Genomic DNA, 24593 nt, shown 5'->3' on the forward strand with positions numbered 1-24593 from the left:
TTGAGAAAGCTTAACTTGCTTAAAAAGAGATGTGTAAACTTATACAATAGACCATTTAAAGGTAATTGACTTCTCTTTCTACTAAATGTACCATTGCATATACCTAGAAATGCGTACAAAAAAGTTACAGAACAATGTTTGCGAAATAATGGGGAAAATGGCCCAAAAATGCTGTGAGTAACGAACTTTGAAAAATTATATTTCGAAAACTGTAAATCCCAGAGACTTTTACCAAACTTCATTTTAAAGAGGAAGGATGGAAGTTATTTTTTGCTAAAGCAATGCCTATACCTATATCCCTGTGGAAAAAACTTATAGGGAAAAAAACAAAATTGCTTTCTTTCGTGTTTTTTACTTGCTTTTCTTTTGAATATATTTTTGTAAAAAAAAATATTTTGACTTTAAAATGTAATATTTTAATAGAAAATTTAACCTAGAACGATTCTCCTGTAGACGTGTTTGTACCATAAGTGGATAGAACTCTCCCTAATTCACCCTGTGCCTAGGGACTAATTCACACCTTTCTCAAAAACGCACCAATTTAAATGGTAGCACTCCGCGGTTTTTTCAAATTTGGACGTTCTTTGACCATATGAGTCAATAAAATCCCGTTAACGTTGTAGTTCCTTTTAACTCTCTTATTTTGAATATAATCAATAGCCTACTGTTTATGCACTTTTGAATATGCATTTCTACCAATTTTCTTATTGTAGACTTTTTTCTTGACGTCCTAACACAATGCAAACAGTTGCAAGCCGATAAGTGCTGTATTCAAAAATCGATTTATTCATGTGTTTTTTGTTCTAAATGCCCTGGTCGATCTTTCCCATTCGGCAAAATAGTGTCTTTCCACTAAAATTACTATTTACACCCACAAAACTTTTAAACTTTGCGTTTCTGTGTCTTTCACAGGCGATGATCCCCATCTTTTATGTTGTGGTGTTGACGTTGGTGTTGAGTAACCTGTTGGTGAAGAGGGTGGTGGAGCTCTTGGTACTGCTGGCTTCTGCCATAGTCGGATGTCGTCTATTGAAGTCTTCGGCCGTTCTTCTTTTATTGAATTTTCGGATATGATGGTTTCTGTTAAAGAGTCTTGTTGGTTGAGAGAGAAGTTGAGGGAACTGTAGTTCGAGCTATTGTGAAGCATGCTTCGAAGAAGGGCGTTTTTTGTAGATACCTATAATAAAAGAAAACAATAATAAGATCATTATACAGTGATGAGTGCGCTAAAAACCGCCAAAATAACGCAGAAGATGAAAAACATAATACGTTGTAAAATTAAAAGAGACGAAACTAGTTCAGGTGGGAAATTATCGTTAAAAACCTATAAATTTACATTACATTACATGACAGTTTGCCACTTTTAGACGTTAGCTTAAGAGCGCAGGCGCAAATATTTGACGGATATTCCTACTTTTTCTTTCTTTACACAATATATTACGTGTAGTAAAATTCTGACTGGTATGGAGATGTAACCATTGATTGACAATGACATTGTCATGATTAACTTAAAGATAGCTTTCCAATGTTCCTGGATAACCTTGTATAATCGCTTAAATTATTAATTCAGTTAATTAATATTTATTTATTTTACGGATATACCATTTTTACAAAAATACGATGTCAACCTTTACAAAGCATAGGTTCAATAGGTTGCGTTAAAAAAAAACAAACCAAAATTAAAATTAAACAAAATTCAATAAAAGTAGTAGCTTAAGTTATTAAATAATGCTCAAAATCTCTCAACTGATTTCTTAAATGTTGCTATAGATATTCCAATTAACTCTTAACTATTGCTGTGCTCATTGGCAGTTAGTAAAGTTCTTGTAATGGGTTCATTTCGACCATAATTTGTAGTGTGGAATGGAATGTTGAAAATCTCAGTATTACGAGTTATTCTAGTATTAACATTAAAACTTATTAAACTTAGTAACTCTGGATCTTGAACGTATCCATTTATAATCTTAAAAAGGAAACATGATAATTTTTTTCACTAACTATGTATTCAGTGAATAGGGCTTTTCAACGATTCTTATTTGTTTCGAGCTTCTGTCATATGTTGTATAATCTGTGCATATTAATATTACACATAGGGCTTTTTTTTAACATACACAAGATAACATGGATGAGACCATGCAGTCTGGAGGGGAATCAAATAGACCATGTACTTATTAAAAAGTCACATAAACAGTCGATAAATGACGTGAGATCTCACAGAGGGGCCAACATCGATTCGGACCGTCGTATGCTAGCGATTGCAAAATGTAAAATAAAAACAACAAAGAATGAAAGACGAAAAGCACAGGGAAGATGGGATGTAGATAAATTGAAAGATAAAGGAGTAAAAAGAAGCTTTGTAAAAGAAGTAAATGCAGAGATGCATTTCAAGGAAGAACAAGAAATGGAGGAGCAGTGGAAAAAAATCAAACAAGGAATAAACAAAGCAGCAGAGAAAGTGGTTGGAAAAATGCAAAAAGAAAGAAGAAACAATTGGTTTGACGAAGAGTGCAAACTAGCAGTGGACGAAAAAAATAAAACAAGATTAAAATGGCTAAGCACAGGCAAAGAAGAGGAACGAGAAAAATACCAAGATCAAAGAAAAAAGACAAAGAAATTGTTTAAATCAAAGAAAAATAAAAAAGTAGACGAAATTATGAACGAGATCGAAATAGAAAATAAGAGACACAATTCAAAACCACTGTACCAATACTTAAAGCTAGGTACTAGAAAACGGACAGCTAATGTAGCCATAGAAGCAGAAACATGGCAGAAGTATTTCGAAGAAATGTATCAAGAAACGGATATAGAAGAAGAAAGACAAACAATAATGAACATGGAACAAGGTGAAGAAGAAGAATTGACCTATACAGAAGTAAAAGATAAAATATGCAAACTGAAAAACGGGAAAACAGCAGCAGACGACGGAATATGTGCAGAACTTATAAAATACGGGGGTGAGGCACTATACAGAAAGATTTATGAACTAATACAGAATATATGGAATAAGGAAACAATGCCCGAAGAATGGAAGAAAGGAAATATTGTGACAATACCAAAACAAGGAGACCACAGGATATGTAAAAACTATCGAGCAATTAATTTACTGAATGTAACATATAAAGTAATGACTGGTATAATTAGAGACAGGCTAACAATATACACAGAACAAAGCATAGGAGACTACCCGTACGGTTTCAGAAAAGGAAGATCCACGATAGATGCTATCCATACACTAAAACAAGCGATAGAGAAAACATACTAGTACGACGGAGAAGCACATATACTTTTCCTAGACTTTAAACAGGCTTTTGACAAACTAAGTAGAAGAGAAATGATCCAAGACTTACAAGAGAGCAAAATACCCAATAAAATTATAAAAATGATAGAAATGACAATGATCAGATTCCCAAGCAACAATAGACACCGGAAGAGAGAGAACAGAAATAATAAAAAATAAAAAATGGAGTAAGACAAGGAGATGCGCTCTCAACGATACTATTTATTCTATCATTAGACAAGATAATAAAAAAGTTGTCAAACGCAGGAACTATATATTTAAATACAGTACAAATAATTGGATATGCCGACGATATAACCATAGTAGCAACAGATAAAAGGGCATTAAAGAAAACCTTCCAAGAAATAGAAAACGAATCCAAACTGAGAGGACTGGAAATAAACGAAAATAAAACAAAATACATGAATGTAAGTAAAAAAAAGAAGACGCAACTGACAGAAATGACAATAGACGCACACAGCTTCGAAGAGGTTGAAACATTCAAATATTTGGGAGTATTAGTTAACAGAAGAAATGAAAGTGTAGATATGAAAAGAAGAATTCAAGCAGGAAACAAAGCATTCTACACAAATAAAAAAATTTTCAAAGATAAAAAGATAAGCCGAAATACAAAAATGAAAATCTACAAAACGACCAAAAGACCAATAGTGCTATATGCTTTGGAGACATTCACATTAACAGCAAGAGATGAAGAGCAGCTGAAAGTTTTTGAGAGAAAAATTATGAGAAAAATTCTGGGACCAAAGAGGGAAAACGAAGAGGATGCAAGGCAATGGATGAACCACGAAATACGAGAATAGATGGGTCAAGAGAACATAGTTAGAGCAATAAAAGCACAGAGAATTAGATGGTATGGACACATAATGAGAAGAGAGAAGAACAATCCGTTAAGAGTTATAACCGAATGGATATCACCAGGTACAAGAACCAGAGGCAGGCCTAAACTCAGATGGAGACAACAAGTGGAAGAAGACTTAAGAAGTGTGGAAATTAGAAATATAGGAAGGAAAATCAGAGAGAGAGAGAAGAATGGAGAAAGGTAGTGGAAACAGCGAAGTCACACCAGCAACTGTAAAACCAAACTCAGAATGGGATGATCCCCCACAAAAAGGATCTTCAAGTGAAAACAGCTTCAGTTTCCTCGGGAGCGTATAGCTTGTATATATATAGGGCTTTTTAACGATTCTCATTTGTTTCGAGCTTCTGTCATATGTTGCATAATATGTCTATGTATATTAATATTATACACGGATTATACGATATATGTCAGAATCTCGAAACAAATGAGAATCGTTGAAAAGCCCTATACAATAATTTATTATATACTATACAATAAAAACTAGTAATCAATAAAAGAGGTAAAGTAATTTTTTTAATAATATATTGTTACTATGAAACGCTTAAATAAATTTTGAACATATTTAACAACAAAATACTGGGATGACAGAATATATCCTGGTGTATTTTCTGATTGGATCTTCCATAAATAAATAATAAACAATAAATAACTTTTTATTAATTTCACGTCTTAAATCAATTATTTATAAAATACACTATCAATATTATTTAATAAACAACTCAAAATATTCATGAAGCCGTGTCAGTGTCAAATATAGGGCTTTTCATTCACAGTCATTTGTTTCGAGCTTCTGTCATGTGTCACATAATATTAATATATCTACGTCATACGTTATTGGTATAACCCAGAGTGCGTCCAGGGAGAGTGTAGCCAAGCCCGGAAACCAGAGCAAAATATGGCCGCCCTCAGTGATCACTGGTTGCCCTAGTCGCACACAAAAATATAAATTTTACATAACTGTCAGTTGTAAAAAGAAGATTGAGGTTATGAGGTTATATAGAAACATTGCAAAAAATGAAAAAATGCAAATTGCATTATGCAATATTTTGATTAAATTAATGTTATGTTCTTTTATTAGAACTGCTTGTTTTGAGAAAGTCTGAAGTGCCTATAGATAGTGCAATATTGATTCGGAGAAAAAAGATGTTAATTCATAACAGAAACTAAATGAATCTGAACCAAATCATTGTAAACAAAATTCTGGTCTCATTATGGATGGGCTGCAGTGGAGCTTGCAATAATTGGTTTCACACTGATTGTGTAAAAATATCATTTGCTTCTTAAAAAGCTAAAACGGTATTGTGATAATTCTATAGAAAAGGTGAGAGTATGAGTTTAAGTCATTTAGGTTCGGATGTGTGGAAGATACTGGGAATAAGATAAGAAGCTGGTCAAAATAGTAAAGCAGAATACATAGCGTGGAAGGAGTTAGTATGGTTATTGTTAATGAAAAGTATAAGCATTTATCAGTTATTCTGCAGGTGGATTCTCCCAGGCATAAACTGTTGCTAGAAAAGGGGGAAGATCAGATGAGGATGCTGGAGCTAAACTGGTCTGTTACTTACAAGATTAGTTTTTGTGATAATTTGCAAAATGTGTTTAGGTGCCTCTTTTAATACTAGTGACATAACCAGTGTTTAAACATGGATTAAAAAATAGTGTGTGTACTTTTATGTATGTAAGTTATACTTACAGTAGACGCCCTCTTAACCGACCGACCCTACACCTTTTTGGATGATACTATTTTTAGATTAGAGGTCATACAAGTTTCATAATTTGTCTTGTGAGTGATATTGTTAATTACATATGTATATACACATCGACATTCGTTTCACTTTATATTTTGACTTAATTTGTTTGAAAATGAATCGTGACCCATGGGAAAAGTTATAGCGGACAGACTATATGTACATACTACTTTTTTGTTTATAGATCATAAAATATATATATTTTTAATAGAGTTACATATGTAATGTCTTTCTGAGGGTGGTTTTAAAGATTTTCGGTTTAACCAACTTTTTGATTATCCGACCTATGGGCAGCTCCCGTCATGGTCGGTTAAGAGAGCATCTACTGTATATATGATTTCAACTATTTCAAGGAAATAAATAGATTCAAAACAAACAGTTTATTTGTAATTTATTTAAATATTAAATTAAATTTTAATACTTACTACTTTCCAAAAAATTTCATTAAAAGAATAGCACAAATTAAAAAATTATAAAACATATATTTACTAAAAACACCAATATATTTTGTTCACACTTTATTTCCACCGATACGTAACTTGAAAGATTTAGCAACTAACTTTATATTGTCTGTGTGCACAATAGTGCATACTGTTAGTTCTATAAAAAACTCACAACATTTTTCCCAATCGCACCTAATAACTTCAAAAATAGAATCAAGCTAGAAACATAAAGCATAAACGAACTTATAGGTGTTTAATTCAAAATGACAAAAAACATATAAACGTTTTTTGGACAGAAAAGTAATAGACCACTTAGTGCGTTTAGATTTGTCAATTTTAATCAAAAGCTAAGTAATGACTGCTAGGTCTGTATGAATTTTTAAGTCTGTATTACTCATTATTCATCACGAATAGCTGGTAATCTATCCACTGGAAATGTATCAGAAATTTCAACACCTCTTCTTGGTTAATGTGGAAGAGACATAAAATTAATGGAACATTGCTGGAATAAAGCTTATGTTAAGCGATAGTCCATATTCTCCACTTACTGCGGTCACTTTATTAAGTAAGCAGTATCTGTAGGTTTTCATGTGATTCGGCTAAAAGAACTGTATCATCAGCATATCTCAGGTTATTTATGATCATGCCATTAATTCTAATGCCTATGTTTATTTCATCCATTGTCTTACTTAATATGTCTTCCGAGTACCTATATATTAAATAATATTGGTGAAAGTATACACCCTTGTCGAACACCTTTTTTTTCATTTCTATTTCTTCTGATGTTATGTCTTCTATTCTCACTACCGCTTTTTGGCCATAGTATAAGTATATAGCGAGCCTATAAGGGTCCGTTTTTCCTTTAGAAGTATGGAAACCTAAAAACTGTTAATTGTAATAAAATGAATTATTCTATACCTATAGAATATTGTGACAATCAATTGATATCGGCCCTTGACAGATAACGAAGTACAGGCATATTTGTGCTCTTCACAATTTGTTAGTTCTTGAGTGGTGAATCAATATCTATGAAAGATTTTTTAATTTTTGCATACTGGTAAACAAAAGTATGTTACATCTCCTACTGTAAGTAAAACTGTAAACAATTTAAAATGATTGATTTAACATGTAGTGTTACCACTTTAAATTCTTAACCTGTCCAAATCAACCGGAAACAAAAAGCTGACAAGTTTCTTTGCTAGTGACATGTGAGCGACTTTACTAATTTGATTTTTAGGCATTAATATTTATTTTGAATTGACTTTATTTATTTTTAAATAAGAACACTTATATTAATTTAAATACACAGACTTACTTCATATTATTTATTTACCACACTAACTTACAAGAACAATAAACACTTAATAGTATTTAATTTATTAGGAAATACTACACATTATCAAATCTAATTTATATTGTACTTAACAAAATTTATCTAATCAAAAATACCTCCAAATCGTACGCTCTAATACAGTATCTCGTCGTAGCTTTATTAGACTTCTCACTCATTCACAATCGTTGCCTTAAATACTATTTACAGTTTTTCTAGAACAAGAAGAATGATAGCGTCATTTACCTGTTAAAAGAGTCTCCCTTTGATTCTAGAATGAAAATAATATTTACATAAAATAAAGTAACGTTTACATGTATCCAGAAACTGGTGCCAGTCTCACTGGAATGCCAGTGGCATGAAAAATAGACCACCTTTCTATTCAAGACAGCGCTGGCAGACAGCTCTGGACTGGCTCAAAAAAGTGTTTACACTTGAACAAAACCCTATACAAGATGACTCTGCCACTTCCTTGGTAGAGGAAGAAATTAGAATAATCACAAGAAACTTCCTTGATGGACAACGGATCATCCAAGTAACGAATCGAGACTGCTAAATACCCCTCCTGGATTTGAAAGGTGACTGAAGAAACCATGGCCAACAGACTTAATAAATTAACTATTTATGTGAACTAATATAAAATATATTATACAGGAGAGTTGCCACATGGCAGCTTCTCCCTCATGTGTTCAACATTCACACCATTTACTTATAGCTTCATGATCAGATGGTAAATTAAATTGTGTATTAAATAAAAAAAAATGTCAAAATATTTTTTATACTTAACGGTGGAGCAGAATCTATTTCCTGAATTTCAGTTATACAATTTTGATCGCTTATGGAAGATGTTTGTTGTCCTTTATATACTTTCTTATTTTGTACACCAGGGTTGGCATAGAATTTCCCCATCTTATAAAACCCGTGTTTTCAGGTTTTTTCAATTGATAAAACCCACTATTATTGGGTTTTTTGGGGTTTTTTCAAAAATAGCAAATTTTCAGTTGAATGAACGTCATATTTATTTCTGAATAAAAACAAAAACTAGCATAAATACCATGAAGTAAGTAGTAGGTGAATACAAAACGAGAGAAACTGAAACTAAACTAATAAAACACTTATTTTAAACATGGTATATAGACAAATAAAAAAATAAACAAGTTTCTTGTTAAACAAAGCATCAGCAAAGCATATTAGTTATCAGGAAAATAAGAATCTGTATTTTTGTCACATTCCCAATTCCCATTCGTTATTCGTTAGACTCGGTTCTTAAATGATAATATATTTTTACCAAGTTTGCAGCTCTATCGGCACCTAATCTGTTGCGAAGCTTAGTCCATATTAATCCATATGAAAAAAAAATCCGCTCAATAGATGCAGATGAAGCTGGACATGAGAACAAAGATAACATATAAATACAAAATTCATATGGTTTTTTATTTGTTTTTTTATTTTTTATTGATATCAGCTTCCACCATTTCTTTGTTGAGAATTTTTTAACAAGTTCTTTTTTGAAAAGTGTTGCGGGGAACATATCTGTATCCTTAATCTTGAATGATAACATCACTGCCAAAAACTCATCAGAAAATAAAAAACTGAAAATTCCCAAAAAAACCCGAAAAAACCCTAAAAACCCAAAAAAAACCCGTCGGGTTGGGCTTTTAATAAAAAACCCGGGTTTTTTCCAACCCTGTTGTACACCAATCCTTTTTCTCGGCGATTCCAAATTCAATTCTTGTTCTGCATTACTTCCAATCATTGCAGGAAGTATTTGTATTGTACGATGACCTGATACTAAAGATATAGGAAAAGTCAAACAATGAGGAATGCACATAACTTTCCCCTTGTTGCCATATTCTAAATTTGAAAAAATATATAGAGAATAGTCAGATTTTTTTGATATGCCATTCCTATTACAGCAAGCATTTCATTGGGTGCGTTCGGACGACCACAGCGGCTGGACAGCTGAGCCAGCAGTAGCTGTCAGACGTCACCGCTGGAAGCCAGCCGCTGAGAGATTTACTAAGCTTTCCCTATCACGGCTGGATACAACCACTCAGCCGATTTCTGCTGAATGCCAGCCGCTATGGTCGTCCGAACGCACCCATTGGCTAGAATTAGTGACGAGTATAATATATGATGTCATGGTAACTGACGTCTGTCATAATATTGGAGGTTACATTTATAATGTCAAATTATTGTTTTCAATTTATATTTTATTTATTTAGTTTATATTTTAACAACAGTTTATTTTTTAAATAACTTTACTTTCCCTTCCGTATCCTTGATTGGTCGTTTAGGTTCGTAATGGTTTTCTTGTATGGTAGGTTTAGTTAGGCATTAATTTTAAGAAATGTTGCTGGCTAAATGGGCACAGCTTCCAAAGGCCACAAAAGAAGAAGAAAAAATAAACAAACAAAAATCTTACATAACCTTCTATCTAAGCCTTCTATACTATAGGAAAACATGACTGACACTGGGTGCGTTCGAATGACCACAGCGGCTGGACAGCTGAGCCAGCAGTAGCTGTCAGACGTCACCGCTGGAAGTCAGCCGCTGAGAGATTTACTAAGCTTTCCCTATCACAGCTGGATACAACCACTCAGCCGATTTCTGCTGACAGTCAGCCGCTATGGTCGTCCAAATGCACCCACTTATACGCTCTGAGCTTCGCTGGTGTCGCTCCTAGCGGATTACTAATTCAACTGTCACCAGTAATTTTTAAATTTATTATTTAATTTTATCGCTTAATATTTACAACGCAAAAAAGTAATTAAATTGTAATTGATTTTTTAAAAATTTTGCTAACTGTTTTAACGTTCTCTTAATGAAATATTAATTTCTTACTTCAGATACATTCACAATTATCGTGTAGATGGCGCTTAGATGATTTATATCTAATTATAATTAGATATTACAAAATATTAAAAAAACTTAATTCAGTATTTAAACCGTAAGTATACTTAAGATAAAAATATATACCACAGCTTTGACCAACGTAATATTTTTTCTAATTAATGTTTTTAATTTCAATTTTAAATTATTCACTTTGACATTTATGTCAAATTTCCAGTAAAGGTTTACAGACTTGTCACTACTGGCTCTCGCGATTTTTTAATTATCCCCTCTACCTACGAGCTCAGCGTATATTACAGATACAGTTGGAAAAATGAAAGAATACCCATGAACGATCACATCAATCACTTAATTTATGTTTGTTGTCTTTTTCTGTAAATAATAAACGTTTGTTATAGAAAAAGATAGGAAACACAAAATAAGTGATCAATGTGATCGTTCATGGGTATTCTTTATTTTTCCCACTGTAGTTATCTTTGTTTCACACTCTTAAAGACAAAGAGAGACAGTGTCACCTGTAGTTGCTGTGGTAAATACATACCGTCGAAAAAATGAAAGAATACCCATGAACGATCACATCAATCACATATTATTCAGATTATTAATAATCTATCTCTCTCATTTATTATTTATGAAAAAAAAAACAGCAAATACAAAATATGTGATTGATGTGATCGTTCATGGGTATTCTTTCATTTTTCCGACTGTATATGTTTTTATTTGGCAACAGCGCTTGTTTCCAAACTTAACGGTAGTGAAAAACTAATAAATGAGGAAAAATTTGTTGCATTTGCTTGCCTAATTGTTTAACTTTTAGTTTATCATACTTTAACAATGAATTGGGTGGCTCTCTGATCCAATATAAGTACTGTTATTATTTCCACTAAAAATGGTTACAGGAACAATTTTTGAAATTTTTTGATTTGATTGATATGACACATTTTTAAAATTCTGATCAGTCTGACGTAGAGGACATTTTGTTTGAATAATAGGTTTGTTCTAGCAAACAGTCGAACTAGTCAGCAAACAGTTGGTCAGTGAGAGAACATAATACAGTTACGAGTGCTATCCCCTCTACTCGTGCTGGTCCACTATTCGCTAATGGTTTCAGACCGTTTGAAACTCGTGCTAGAACAAACCGATTGTCTGTAAGAAACAAATCACAATAACTGAATAAAACAGATTTTCCCACCTACTCTATCCAAAGTATACATTTCCTGGCCTCATTGTAGGGAGCATAGTCATATTTTTTTCTCCCTAGGGAAACAAAGTACTTTTAATCCCTAGGGAGTAAAAGTAAAAGTGATGTTGACGTCATACTATGTCATAGCATAGATGAAATAACTTCTTGACACCCTATACTATTACTCTATTTTCTATTAGGTAAGTATCCATACATTTTAAATTTTATTTATAGATGTTGCAAAATGGTAAAAACAGTAAATTGTTATTTTGATTTAAAAATTTTTCATTAATAATTTGATAGTTATACTGTACCTACTTGTTAGTTTTAGTTCTCTAATAAATTTTGTTAGTTCTATTGTTGATTGAATACACAAATTCCTGTATTCAATTATGATTCATGTATTCAATCAACAGTTATATAAATATTTTAAAAATGAAAAAATGACTTATTTGAGGGAGGTGGAAAAATGTATAACATGGGAGAAGTGCCTTTTCCTCCCTTGAATGATTACTGTAGTAAACTAGTAAACTTTATTCTTGGGAGGAAAAGGTGCACTTCGCTCTCTTGTTATACAAATATCTATAGGTGTTAAATTGGTGAATAAACAAAAAACCAATATAAATAATTAAATACTTTCGCTTTCTTCTCTAAATATTGTTGGTACAGCATTGCATTTTAATTTTCTGCTGCCATCTTGTCTAACTTTTTTCCATATGTTAGAAGTAGTGTTCCTAAACATTCAAAAATTGAATACAATATTTTTTAATGATATAAATATTATAAAGAGAATGCATCAAATGCAAATACTCAATTAATTTTACTTGAAGAACTTACTTCACAAACAACAGCATATTTGTTTGGATCTTGTTTTAACCCTATATTTTTAATCCATACTTTCCGTCGTTCAGATTCTTTTGGGAAAGAATTCATTTTCACATTATTTTTCCCCAATCGACTTCGCAACCTTTTACCTTAGAGGAAGGCATTTTTCAACCTGGATAATAGTAATAGTAATAGTAATTTAATATTTCTCGATCTATCTAGTTAAGTGAGGTTAAACCAGAGTAAACGAAAAATAAACAACTGATCATCTGTTTACCCCTTCCAAATTAATCCGGAAATCTGAGCAAAAGATGGCGGAGCCAATCAGCTTTTAGCGTATACGATGGCAACACTCTTCCAAGACGCACACTGGTATAACCCAGGTATAACCGTGGGTATAACCAATGATACAAACCAAAGACGTATGACGTAGATATATTAATATTATGTGACACATGACAGAAGCTCGAAACAAATGACAATCGATGAAAAGCCCTATTTAGTAACCTTGTTTTTTACTGTCTTCTCATCACATTCTGTTCGATCGAGCGCGTTGTATGACAAAGATAGCGAATGTTCGATTTGGAAAATATCACCACGGATATGGTTTCCATTTTTTTCGAATCCTGAAAAAACTAATAAGTATTTTTGGAAAATTTAAATGCAGAATGAAAGACTACATTATTACCGAGGGCAGAAAGTCCCTCAGAATAAATAAAAAGTTTCTTTTGAATGAGATATTTGAAATTAAAAATCACACTAAATTTTCTCTTTTTTTCACCTCTGTAACATATTAAAATAAACATTAGGTATAGAAGCTTTCAGGGACTTTCGGCCCTCGGTAATAATGTAATCTTTCATCTTTCATTCTGTGTTTAAACTTTTTAAAAATACTTATTAGTTTTCTCAGGATTCGAAAACAATAAATGCATTTAAAATGCATTGGAGCCGAAATTTGCGCCTTTCCCCTAAGGAGTTAGTTGACTAAAGACTTTCCACGAACATACGCCTGTTTTGGATTATTTCGACAACGAATATTTTACTGTGCAAAATAAGAAGAACAAAAGTAAATTGCAAATTACATTGTTGTTTATTGGAATAATTATTAGCGCCATTTACTTTCGTACTTCTTATGTTGCACAGTAAAATATTCGTTGTCGAATTAATCCAAAACAGGCGTATGTTCGTGGAATGGCCCATAACATATTTTAGTTGAGTTATTTTTATTATTAGTTCGATTTATAATTAAAATGGCTACTAGTCAATGTTTTTTTACTAGCATCTGTCTTAATTTATTCAATCATCTGATCTAACATGGGAAATTAAAATATAATGTTTCTAGACGTCATACGTAAAAGTATGACGTCAACTAGCCACGTACCTATAAGAACTAGCTTTACAGTTGAGTCCGCGAGTCTTTACCCGTGCGTCATTAATACCTGGCGAGATAAAACACATACTTTTTATCTAGCATCATTCTCTTCCATGCATGAAACTCATGACAAACCAGCTGCCGTTTGTTATTAAGTAACAACACATGTTATTTTTATGAACCATCTAGACTCAGTGCATTGAAAAGAGATAGGTACAAAAAAAGACGATTCGGTATGTTTTCATATTTTAAGCACAATTTGTTTGACGTTTTTGATTTGTTTAATTTTGTGGCTGTCAGTCAGTTGAACTTTTTGCGGTTTTTGTCGAATTTTTGCGTTTTGAAGTTTCTTTATATTACACAAACAGTTGTTTTCACAACTAATTTTATATTGGGCTTTGAAATTTTAAGGTAAATAATTATATTTAGGCAATAGGGCTTTTCATCGATTGTCACTTGTTTCGAGCTTCTGTCAAATGTCGTATAATCCGTGTATAATATTAATATACACGGATTATACAACATATGACAGAAGCTCGAAACAAATGACTGTGAGTGAAAAGCCCTATTAATATTTAAAACATACAAAGCTAACGTCATTCACACAGCAAAGAAATGACTGTGTTTAGATTTCCGTCAAAGTGAATAAAATAACAAAAATAAAATATGTTATTAGATTTTTTTATAAATTGTTTATTTATTTATTAATCAATAATAATAAAAGAATTTATTAAGCTACTTCAAATGTAGCTGTAATTATGCACAAAAATTTTGAAGCAAAACTTACATTTGACATTCTATATATTTGATAACGTCAAATTTTATAATAAAACCCGTAATCGGAACAGTAGCCACTTTCTGTCAGTTGTTGTTGCGTGAAATAGATTTCCGACTTATTTCGTATGCTTTAAGTGATGACGCACGGGTAAAGACTCGCGGACTCAACTGTATCTGTACTAACTCACAACTTGATACGTTTTCAACACTGTATAGTCGATCATACTCATACATTTGTGAGTAGCATAATTTTTTATAGATCGATGTTTAATTAGTGAATGTCCCTTTTTCTTCGACATAAGGCGAGAATCAAACTTAAACCTTGATTACACGTATTGTAGCGAGAGTGCTCGTTTGGTATAAACATATTAACGAGTACTTGGCTGAGCACTCGACCCAGTCATATGGCGAGACAGTCACTCGGTTCTTGTTCTATTTACTAGTCAGAGTCTTCAACCTCCCACCCTTCAATCGTATACTCGCCAATCCACTCGGTATGTGTAAACAACACTCGCTGTGTAACTGTGCCATTGATTATAAACACACACACTGTGTGTGTTTATAATCAATGACTGTGCATATTACCAAAGAATACTATTCTTTGATATTACCACTTCATCAGAGGAGACGACTTGTGTTAATCAATGTGATTTGTGATTCTTAAAAATAGCTAACAAATGGAACTTAGAAAGGAGAATAAAGTTTAGTTCAATTCTAAAGATAAGTCACACCCCTGCTTATGAAATTTCAAAGCTTTGGAGTATAAAAATAAACAAAAACGTGATGCAGCATATGTATCGATTGTATAAGAAATAAATATTGTTGCTCTTAAAACTCAAGAAGTCAAATAAAATAAAAAATTTAAATTTGACATATAGACAAGAAATAAAAAAAATCAATGAATCGAAGAAATCGGGAGCAGCGAGATTTGGTCTTCTTAAAATCCATTGTCTATAGTCCAAAGACGCTTATAAATCCGTCAATTCGTGTATAAGCAGTGTAGTCCAGGAACCGAAGCATTTCACCTCGCAATTTTTACAGAATGGATCGATTTGCTTGAAAATTTGAGAATAAGTAGTGGATAGTCCAAGGATCAAAATCTATATGATGCCAAAAGGCGCTTTTACCATGGGGTCGGTTGCCACCCCATCTTAGAGGTGGAAATTTTTTATTATATTTTGACTGCAAAAGTTGATAAAAACATTCATTCTAAGCAAAAAATGTTCTATACATTTTTTTGATAAAATTAATACTTTTCGATTTATTCGCTATCGAAAGTGTTAGTTTTATATAGAAAAAATCAATGTTTTTCGATATATACGCATTTACCATTCACTCAATTTTTGCCGTAGAAAATTTTTTTTAAACCAAGTTCTTGGGAATTAAATAACCTATAATTTCATATAAAAACATTTTTTCGTATATTTGATGCTAATCTTTCTATTTTGAAGAAAATGGCATTTTTTACCAAACTACAAAAAGTCGTTATTCGCTTTTAACTCTAGTTTTTTTAAATATAATCATTCTAAGCCAGTCAAACTTTTACAATCTATTAATAATACATAAATAAAGAAGAATTAATAAGGCCAATGACTAAAAGTAAAGCTAACTTACATTATTATGCTTCCAATTGGATTTCTTTTTTTTTTTGAAAAAAATATATTGATTTTTTAACCTTAACCTTTTTAATTTTTATTTTAGAAAGTTTGTTAAAAAATAATGTTGTAGGTTTTTATAAGATATATAAGACTATTAATACCAAATCCTTTTAAAATCCTCAGTCGCAAAAAGTGGTGACTTTGAAAGGGTTGGTAAAGGTGATTTTTGCATGTTATTACAAGTTTTAATTGTCAATAGTTCACTCAATTTTTACCCTAGAGAAAATTTTTGCAAACCATGTTCTTGGGAATTAAATGAGCTACAATTTTATATTTAAATATTTTTTTGTATCTCTGATGATAATCTTTCTATTCTAAAGAAAAAGGAATTTTTTACCAAACTTCAAAAATTCGATATTTGCTTTTGACTCCATTTTTTTAAAAACTAATCATTCTAAACCAGTTAAACTTCTAGAGCCTATTAATAATACATAAGTAAAGAAGATGAAATAAGGTCAATGACTAATTTTAATCAGGGTGGTGATTAGGGGTTTGCTTTCAATCACTTTTTCGCTGAAAAATATAGGGTCTGACATTCTTTTCATTATAAGCCACCTAATTTTTGAGCTGAAGACTTGAAATATATTTCTGAAGATAGATATTTTTAAATACTTTAAATTAGTTTAAACCAGTGATCCTCGAAAAATGCATACTTTTCCCGTCTTTTGACTTTGAAACTACAATATTTAGCATTTGCCGAAGAAGACCTAATATATAATAAAGTATAGCTCGATTACTATTGGTCTTAAAGAAAATTAAAAAAAACGGTTTTGTTGATTTTTTCAAAAGGTACATTTTTGTTAAGCAAAGTTGTTTTGATAAAACAAAAACTTTTTGAGTTATTTGCAGAAAACTGATTAAAAACATTAATTTTTTTAATATAAAACTAACACATTCGATAGCGAATAAATAGAAAACTATTAATTTTATCAAAAAAATGCATAGAACATTTTTTGCTTAGAATGAATGTTTTTACCAACTTTTGCAGTCAAAATATAATAAAAAATTTTCACCTCCGACATGGGGTGGCAACCACCCCCATGGTAAAAGCGCCTTTTGGCATCATATAGATTTTGATCCTTGGGCTATCCACTACTTATTCTCAAATTTTCAAGCAAATCGATACATTCTGTAAAAATTGCGAGCTTTTGACCTATTTTAAGCTTCATTACTTGGACTAGTGGTATAAGCTGTTTGATATATTTTTAATGTTAGCTTTACGATCTATAAGTACACTACTCCTTGTCTTTGTGAATCGAAACTGAACTGACTCTCCTCCAAATTCAAAAATTGCCAAATTCGACGGTGAAATACATAATTGTAAATTGTGAGTTTAAATAATTATTTTATTTTTTTTTGAGCACAGTTAATACAAATACTTTTAGTTGTTTACAATTCGTAGACTGTTCCCTCTCGATCTTTTACCCGCTACGTTACCTTCAACTATCATTCGTTACATGCTTTTTCTTCTTCTAGTTATATGTCCAAAATATCTCAGTATATCTTGGTTGATAGTGATAGTTGTGGTGAGTCTAGATTTTATGATAAGTTCTTCTACATAGTATTGAATTATTTGTGCGATGTGCAGTCCATGGTATGTTTATATGTTTATTATTTTCTCTACATAATGCTAAGTTTGATCTTACAGTATACCATTTAGCAGATGCTGCGTGGTCGCCCATAATCATCTGTGCGGTCGATCATTTTACACCATTCGGCCCGGAATCGATAGGTATGGCGCCAGTTGCTAGCCGGATTACGCAGCACTGAATTTCCTTGCTTAATCGTCATTTGTATCTTATCTTATCTGTAGACATACACTGTTGTTTTATTGACTTCCAAAAGGCATTTGATCCTGTTAAGCACTCTATATTGATCGAAGCTCTAAAAGACATTGGCTTGGATGGCAGATACGTTCGCATAATTAAAAATTTGTATTGGAATCAAACAACATCAGTTTTAGTAGATGGTGTGGTATCACAGGCTCTTAATATTAAAAGAGGAGTACCACAGGGATGCCTCTTGCCACCCCTGCTTTTCAACGTTTACTCCGAAAGAATTTTCAGAAATGCACTTTCTGTCATCAATAATTTGCGATATGCGGACGATACAGTACTCCTAGCTTCTAGTCAAGAAGATCTGCAAACATTACTTGATAGTGTCGTTGAGAGTTGTAGAGAGGCAGGTCTGGATCTGAACGTACGGAAAACCAAAATATTCGTAATAAGTAAACAACAGCATATTATAAAACCGTCTCTATATGTAAATAATACCAAACTTGATGAAAGCTGATAAAATTGTTTACTTTGAACAGCAATTAAATTGTAACGCAGAAAGTCACGGCGAAATTAGATCTAAGATAGAGCAGGCCAGAGCCGCTTTTAGAAGAATGTCCAAGGTGTTATGTAACAGAGACCTAAAATTGGCATTGAGGATCCGCCTACTTCGCTGCTAAGTGTGCTCGGTCTTACTTTATGGTGTCGAGTCCTGGACTGTGAATAAAATCGATCTAAATCGCCTTGAGGCTTTCGAAATGTGGTACTATAGAAGAATTTTAAAAGTTTCCTGTCGAAACTCCACAGTACTAGAACGTCTCAGCAAGACTACTGAGATAATAAAAAGCATTAAGCAAAAAAAGCTGGAGTATTTCGGACATGTAATGAGAGGTCCCAAATATAGGTTGCTGCAAAATATTATGTAAGGAAAAATAGCAAGCAAACGCAGTCCAGGACGAAGAAGAACCTCATGGTTGCAGAACTTGCGAGATTGGTATGGTGTTGATACAAGCATGCTATTGAGAGTGGCAGTGAATAAAATTAGGATAGCTATGATGGTAACAATTAATGAATGTCCTGAAACTAAAGAAGATAGAAGTACGTGTTAACGAACAGTTGTCAGAGGAAATTGAAATTAGACGTGGGGTGAGACAGGGATGCGTATTGTCGCCAGTTCTCTTTAATGCCTACTCGGAAGAGATCCTAAAACAAGCTCTTGAGGGCGAAACAGCTGGAATAAAGGTGAACGGAGTTCCCATTAACAACATTAAATATGCGGATGACACTGTCGTCTTAGCCGAAAATATTGAAGATCTTCAGAGACTGGTTAACAGAATAGCGACATATAGCCAAGAATACGGTCTAACAATGAACATCAAGAAGACAAAATTTATGAGAATATCTAAAACTCAAAGAAATAACGAGAATCTCCTCATAAACGGAACCAACGTTGAACGAGTAAACAAATATGTATATCTTTGAACAATTATCAACTCCACAAATGATTACTTCCTGGAGATTAAAATTAGAATCGAAAAGGCTAGAGCGAATTTTAACAAAATGAGAAAAGTGCTCTGCACAAGAGATCAAAGGTTGGAGCTAAGAGTAAGGTTGGCTAGGTGCTACGTTTTCTCGACTCTGTTTTACGGAATGGAAGCTTGGACCTTAAATGCGGCATCAATGAAAAAACTGGAATCATTCGAGATGTGGGTATATAGAAGAATTCTAAAAATATCATGGACAGAACACGTCACAAACAAAGAGGTTCTGAGAAAGTTGAATAAAGAAATGGAAGTCTTAAACACAATCAAAACCAGAAAATTGGAATATCTCGGACATACTACACGTGGAGAGAGATACAGCTTGCTCCAATTGATTATGCAGGGAAAGATTCAAGGAAAAAGAAGCATAGGGAGACGCAGAATATCGTGGCTGCGCAACCTGAGAGAATGGTACGGATGTACATCAAACGAACTTTTCAGAGCAGCCGTCTCCAAAGTCCGAATAGCTATGATGATTGCCGACCTCCGTCGCGAAGATGGCACTTCAAGAAAAAGATGATGGTAACCAACGTTCTGAAAAGACATGGTACATGAAGAAGAAGAATCATCATTTCATAACATAACTGTCGTCATTTCAACATTCTTCGAATATCTTCGATAAAATAAAACAGTAAAATACAAATATACCCTTAGCTAAAGACCTTACCTCATCGGTCATTGTACTATTCACAATTGGCAAGCCGACTTCTTGAAAGGAATTCATCGAGGAAAAGCCGCTCTCATCTTCTACGGAACTGATACTGCCATTCGCCGGCGAATTGGACTTCTCAGATTTACTTTTTTGATTAGAGAATATTCCTCCATCGTTTCCGAGTTCTGTGTCGCTATCTGCTACAGAACCTCTTGCAGAATCGACGTTTCGAACAGTCCTGGTCGTCCTCCTCACGTCACTTAGTTGAAGTGACAGTTTCCTAGAAACAAAAATGGTACATTATTAGTAAAGGGCGGATTATATGTATGAAAATATATGAAAATATGTACATATAGGTACAGTGTGCCTGCGTAACTTGGAACCTTTTGGGAAACTTTTTTAATATCAACTTTACGAAAAAAAAATTATTCTTTATAAAGTGCTCTGCATAGTCTAAAACCTAAGACGCAATCATCAGATATGAAATTTTATCAACAGTATACGAGGTGTGTCAAAAAATATGAATTTTGCTCAAGAGTAAAGTGCCTTTATATTTCACAATATCGAAAATTGTCATTGAGAAAAGTTGTTTGTAATTAAAAATTATGTTATAATCTGCATTTACACTCTTCTAATTGAAAAAAAAAAAAAAATTGAAAATTTTTCTCAAATCACGGACCCCCAACATCATTTTTATTTATGATAGCTCCGTTATTATTAATTTTACGAAAAAAAATATTCTTTATAAAACGTTCTGCATAGTCTAACAACTCAGATAAAATTATAAGATATTAAATTTTGTCAATTTTGTACGAGGTATGTCAAAAAATATGAATTTCACTGTAGAGTAAAGTACTATACCTTTATTTTTCACAATATTGAAATTTGTTATTATAAAAAGTTGTTCAGAATTAAAAACTATGTTTCAATATGCAATTGTATCCTTCTAGTTGCAATATTATGAACTATAAAGGTATTTTACTCTTGAGCGAAATTCATATTTTTTGACATACCTCATATAAAATTGGAAAAAATTGATATTTTATGATTGCATCTTAGTTTTTTGACTATTCACACCTTTTTATAAAGAATAACTTTTTTCGCAAAACTAATAATAACGGAGTTATCTTAAATAAAATTGATGTTGGGTATCCGTAATTTGAGGAAAATTTTCATTATTTTTTTTAATAAGAAGAGTGTAAATGCATATTATAACATAATTTTTAATTACAAACAACTTTTCTTAATAACAATTTTTGATATTGTGAAATATAAAGGCACTTTACTTTTGAGCGGAATTCATATTTTTGGACATACCTCGTATATTATTGATAAAATTTGATATGATGATTGCATCTTAGGTTTTAGACTATGCAGAGCACTTTATGAAGAATAACTTTTTTTCGTAAAATTGATATTAAAAAAGTTTCCCATATGGTTCCAAGTTACGCAGACACACTGTATATGTAAAGATTTTTTGAAATATATGTAAGCATTCGTCGAAAATATGTATTAAATAAATTGAAGCAATAATTATATAATAGTTATTTATGATATAAGTGTTAAAAGTACAAGTTTAAGGCACGCATGTGAAAGTTTGCAGAATGAGCGATAGTGAGTTCTGCAATTCACATGAGTGCCTTAAAAATGTACTTTTTAACACGCATATCATACAATATTTTTTCTACAAACGTAATTACAGGACAATATCTACAAAAACTTTTACTTGAACTTGACTGACATTCCATTTTTATATTTTTTAGACATTACATCAAAATTTTCTATACGGTCAATACGAATTATTGCAGTGCCATAAAATTTTTAAAGCACTAGTGCCTTAAAGTAGCATTTTTAACGCTCGTATGGAGTGCTAAAAATTGCATTTTTAACAAGGTTGTAGAAAAAATGAGTTAAAAACAAATAACATTAATACTCAGCAACTTTATTTTTACATATTTTCTAGGGTAAAGGTTTGTCTTTTATCAGAAAACATGTGTTTATATAAAGAGAAACTTCGCTCCACATCTACTGAGGTAATAGGGGCATAATTAATTGTTTCAACAGGTTTCCATCAATAAACATTTCTATATCAAAATAGCCTCTAAAAATGTATGACACATTCTGAATAATTTTGAAGCTTTCATTATTTTCTAAAATCTGCTTAAGCTTCCCCAAAACTTTTGTACCAATGTCGAATGTCGCCTTTTACTTTTTGGCATTCCTTCTAAAAATTTTCAATTAGTTTTACAGAATTAACTAGAAGTTGCGACTTCTTTTCTAGTAACGTAATTGGTTCCAGGATAAAACTATAATTTGTTTTAATAAATATCAGACTTTTATGCACCTCCTTATTATCGAAAACTGCTTTTGATGATATGACACCCTGTGAAGAGTCTGATATGTCGTTTTTTACGTTTTTTTCATAATTTTCAGCGTAAAAAATAGATGCACTTAGCTAAGTCCCCCATCGAGTTAATACAGGTTGGGGGGTAGCGGTACGTCGCGAAGCCTTTCTTTGTATAATTGAACTCACAAAGGAGCCTTAAGGAACACCTTCTTTACATTGCTAATTAATTCGTTCACAAGAGGAAATTGGGCTCTCGATAATCTGTGAAACTCCATGAGCTAAACAAGTAATATGAAAAAGATTCTGATAAAATATTTTTAAATTTTGTCCCATCTTAACCATAATAAGGCAGCATCCGATAAGTAAATCACAGATTTATTTAATGGAATGGCATCTGGCACAAAGAAGTTTGTCAAACTATCTTGAATGCATCGTGTAACGGTCAAATTTTTGGCTTTTTCAAGTTGTTTTGAAGATACTAAAAATGAGTTTCCTGGACCATGTTCCTCTATAATGCGCCAATTAGCAGATGAATAATATATCTTCTGCAGGCGTCTGTAGTTTTGTCTAAAATAACATAAAAGTAATTATCACGTATGAGTCCCTGTATTTGGATCATTGTTGATTTGTATTTAGAGTCGACACTTGATTTCCTCAACGTGGATTCATCCGGAACATTAAACTTGCAATATTTTCCAAAAACGATCTTAGACGTTATTCAATTTTTTTAATGGAAGGTTAGAAGCAACCATTGCCTTGCACAGATCTTCAGCGTTTGTCATCGGATCGGCTACGATTCGTTTCGGGAGCTGTAAGTCTATTCAAATTATAAATGAAAAATAAATAATAGTGCATTTTATGATTATTTATGGTTAATGCCAGGCCACACATCCAAGTCGGTCAACTCAATTTGCGGAATTTAATAATTGTTAAGAGGTCATGTAAATGGTACATAGAAATAAACGGACAGGCCCTGCATTACATCTTAATGGTTTTCGGGTTTTCCATTGCAGAGTAATGTGACGAAAATATGGTAAATATCAGTGGCGGCTCGTGAGTAAAAATATCGGTAGGGCACTTTTATTTTGAGCGGCAAATACGAAATTATGAACACCGAAAAAATGTTGCTAGCTACAAACTTACCCATGTATCTAAGGATTCTAGTGAATAGTCCTTTTTTTTTCATCGCTAGGTGGGGAATCTGCAAACAGACGTCGCGTCGGAGGTAAACATTTCCGACAGTGCTGGGTTCCTGAGCTAAAACCTCATCAGTGTCACGTCGACTAGTTTGGCCCCAAGTCGGACCTCCCTGCCCTCCGTAACTCCGATGTAGCACTCTGCAGTAGCCCTTATACTAGGGCATCAGAGTGGAATCGCTCGTTAGAGCATAACTTCTCCCCGACATCCTTCTTTTGCCCGATTCTCAGCAGCTCGCCATCACGCATCAGCTTCCATCTCTCGCACTCATCTGACCACCACGTCCTTTACTCCTATGCTGTCAACCACTCCGTCTTTCTACCTCTACCGTCTCTTTTATCGACAGCACCTTAATCACATAGTTGTGGATGTTATCCCACCATCGCTCATCCATCACTACATACCTGTTTTTGGTCACTATCTCCTTATGTTCCTTTATTGATCTTCTAAAAGCCGAATCTAACTGTGATTGAATATTTATTGACCCTAATAATTGGTATTCAACACAATAGTCGATGTGTTTGGAGTTTGGAGCTAACATTATGTTTTTTAATTTTCTCTGAGAGATATTTAATATCATTTACACCCCGGTTTGTCCAAGCCTCGTCCACTTGTGGTGAAAACAATAAACACTTAAAACAATAGAAGCGATTTGTCTCCTCACAAGAGCATAACTCAGTGGTCGGCAAACTTATTAGCCAACGAGCCAAATTTGAACATTACAACAACAAAAAA

General features: G+C 32.7%; 1 protein-coding gene across 1 annotated transcript in view; it reads right to left on the reverse strand.

Annotated features, from left to right (window-relative positions):
- Window positions 1–390: 390 nt before the first annotated feature.
- The window catches only part of LOC126892361 (uncharacterized), a 485587-nt gene continuing 461384 nt past the window's right edge, over window positions 391–24593 (reverse strand). The window contains exons 5-6 of the mRNA XM_050661878.1: window positions 20330–20594; window positions 391–1177 (exon numbers count right to left, since the gene is read on the reverse strand). Coding sequence (XP_050517835.1) covers window positions 866–1177; window positions 20330–20594 — 577 coding nt within the window. The 3' untranslated portion in view covers window positions 391–865. The remainder of the gene's footprint in view (window positions 1178–20329; window positions 20595–24593) is intronic.

The sequence above is a fragment of the Diabrotica virgifera genome, chromosome 9 (assembly GCF_917563875.1).
Source record: "Diabrotica virgifera virgifera chromosome 9, PGI_DIABVI_V3a".
Taxonomy (NCBI): domain Eukaryota; kingdom Metazoa; phylum Arthropoda; class Insecta; order Coleoptera; family Chrysomelidae; genus Diabrotica; species Diabrotica virgifera.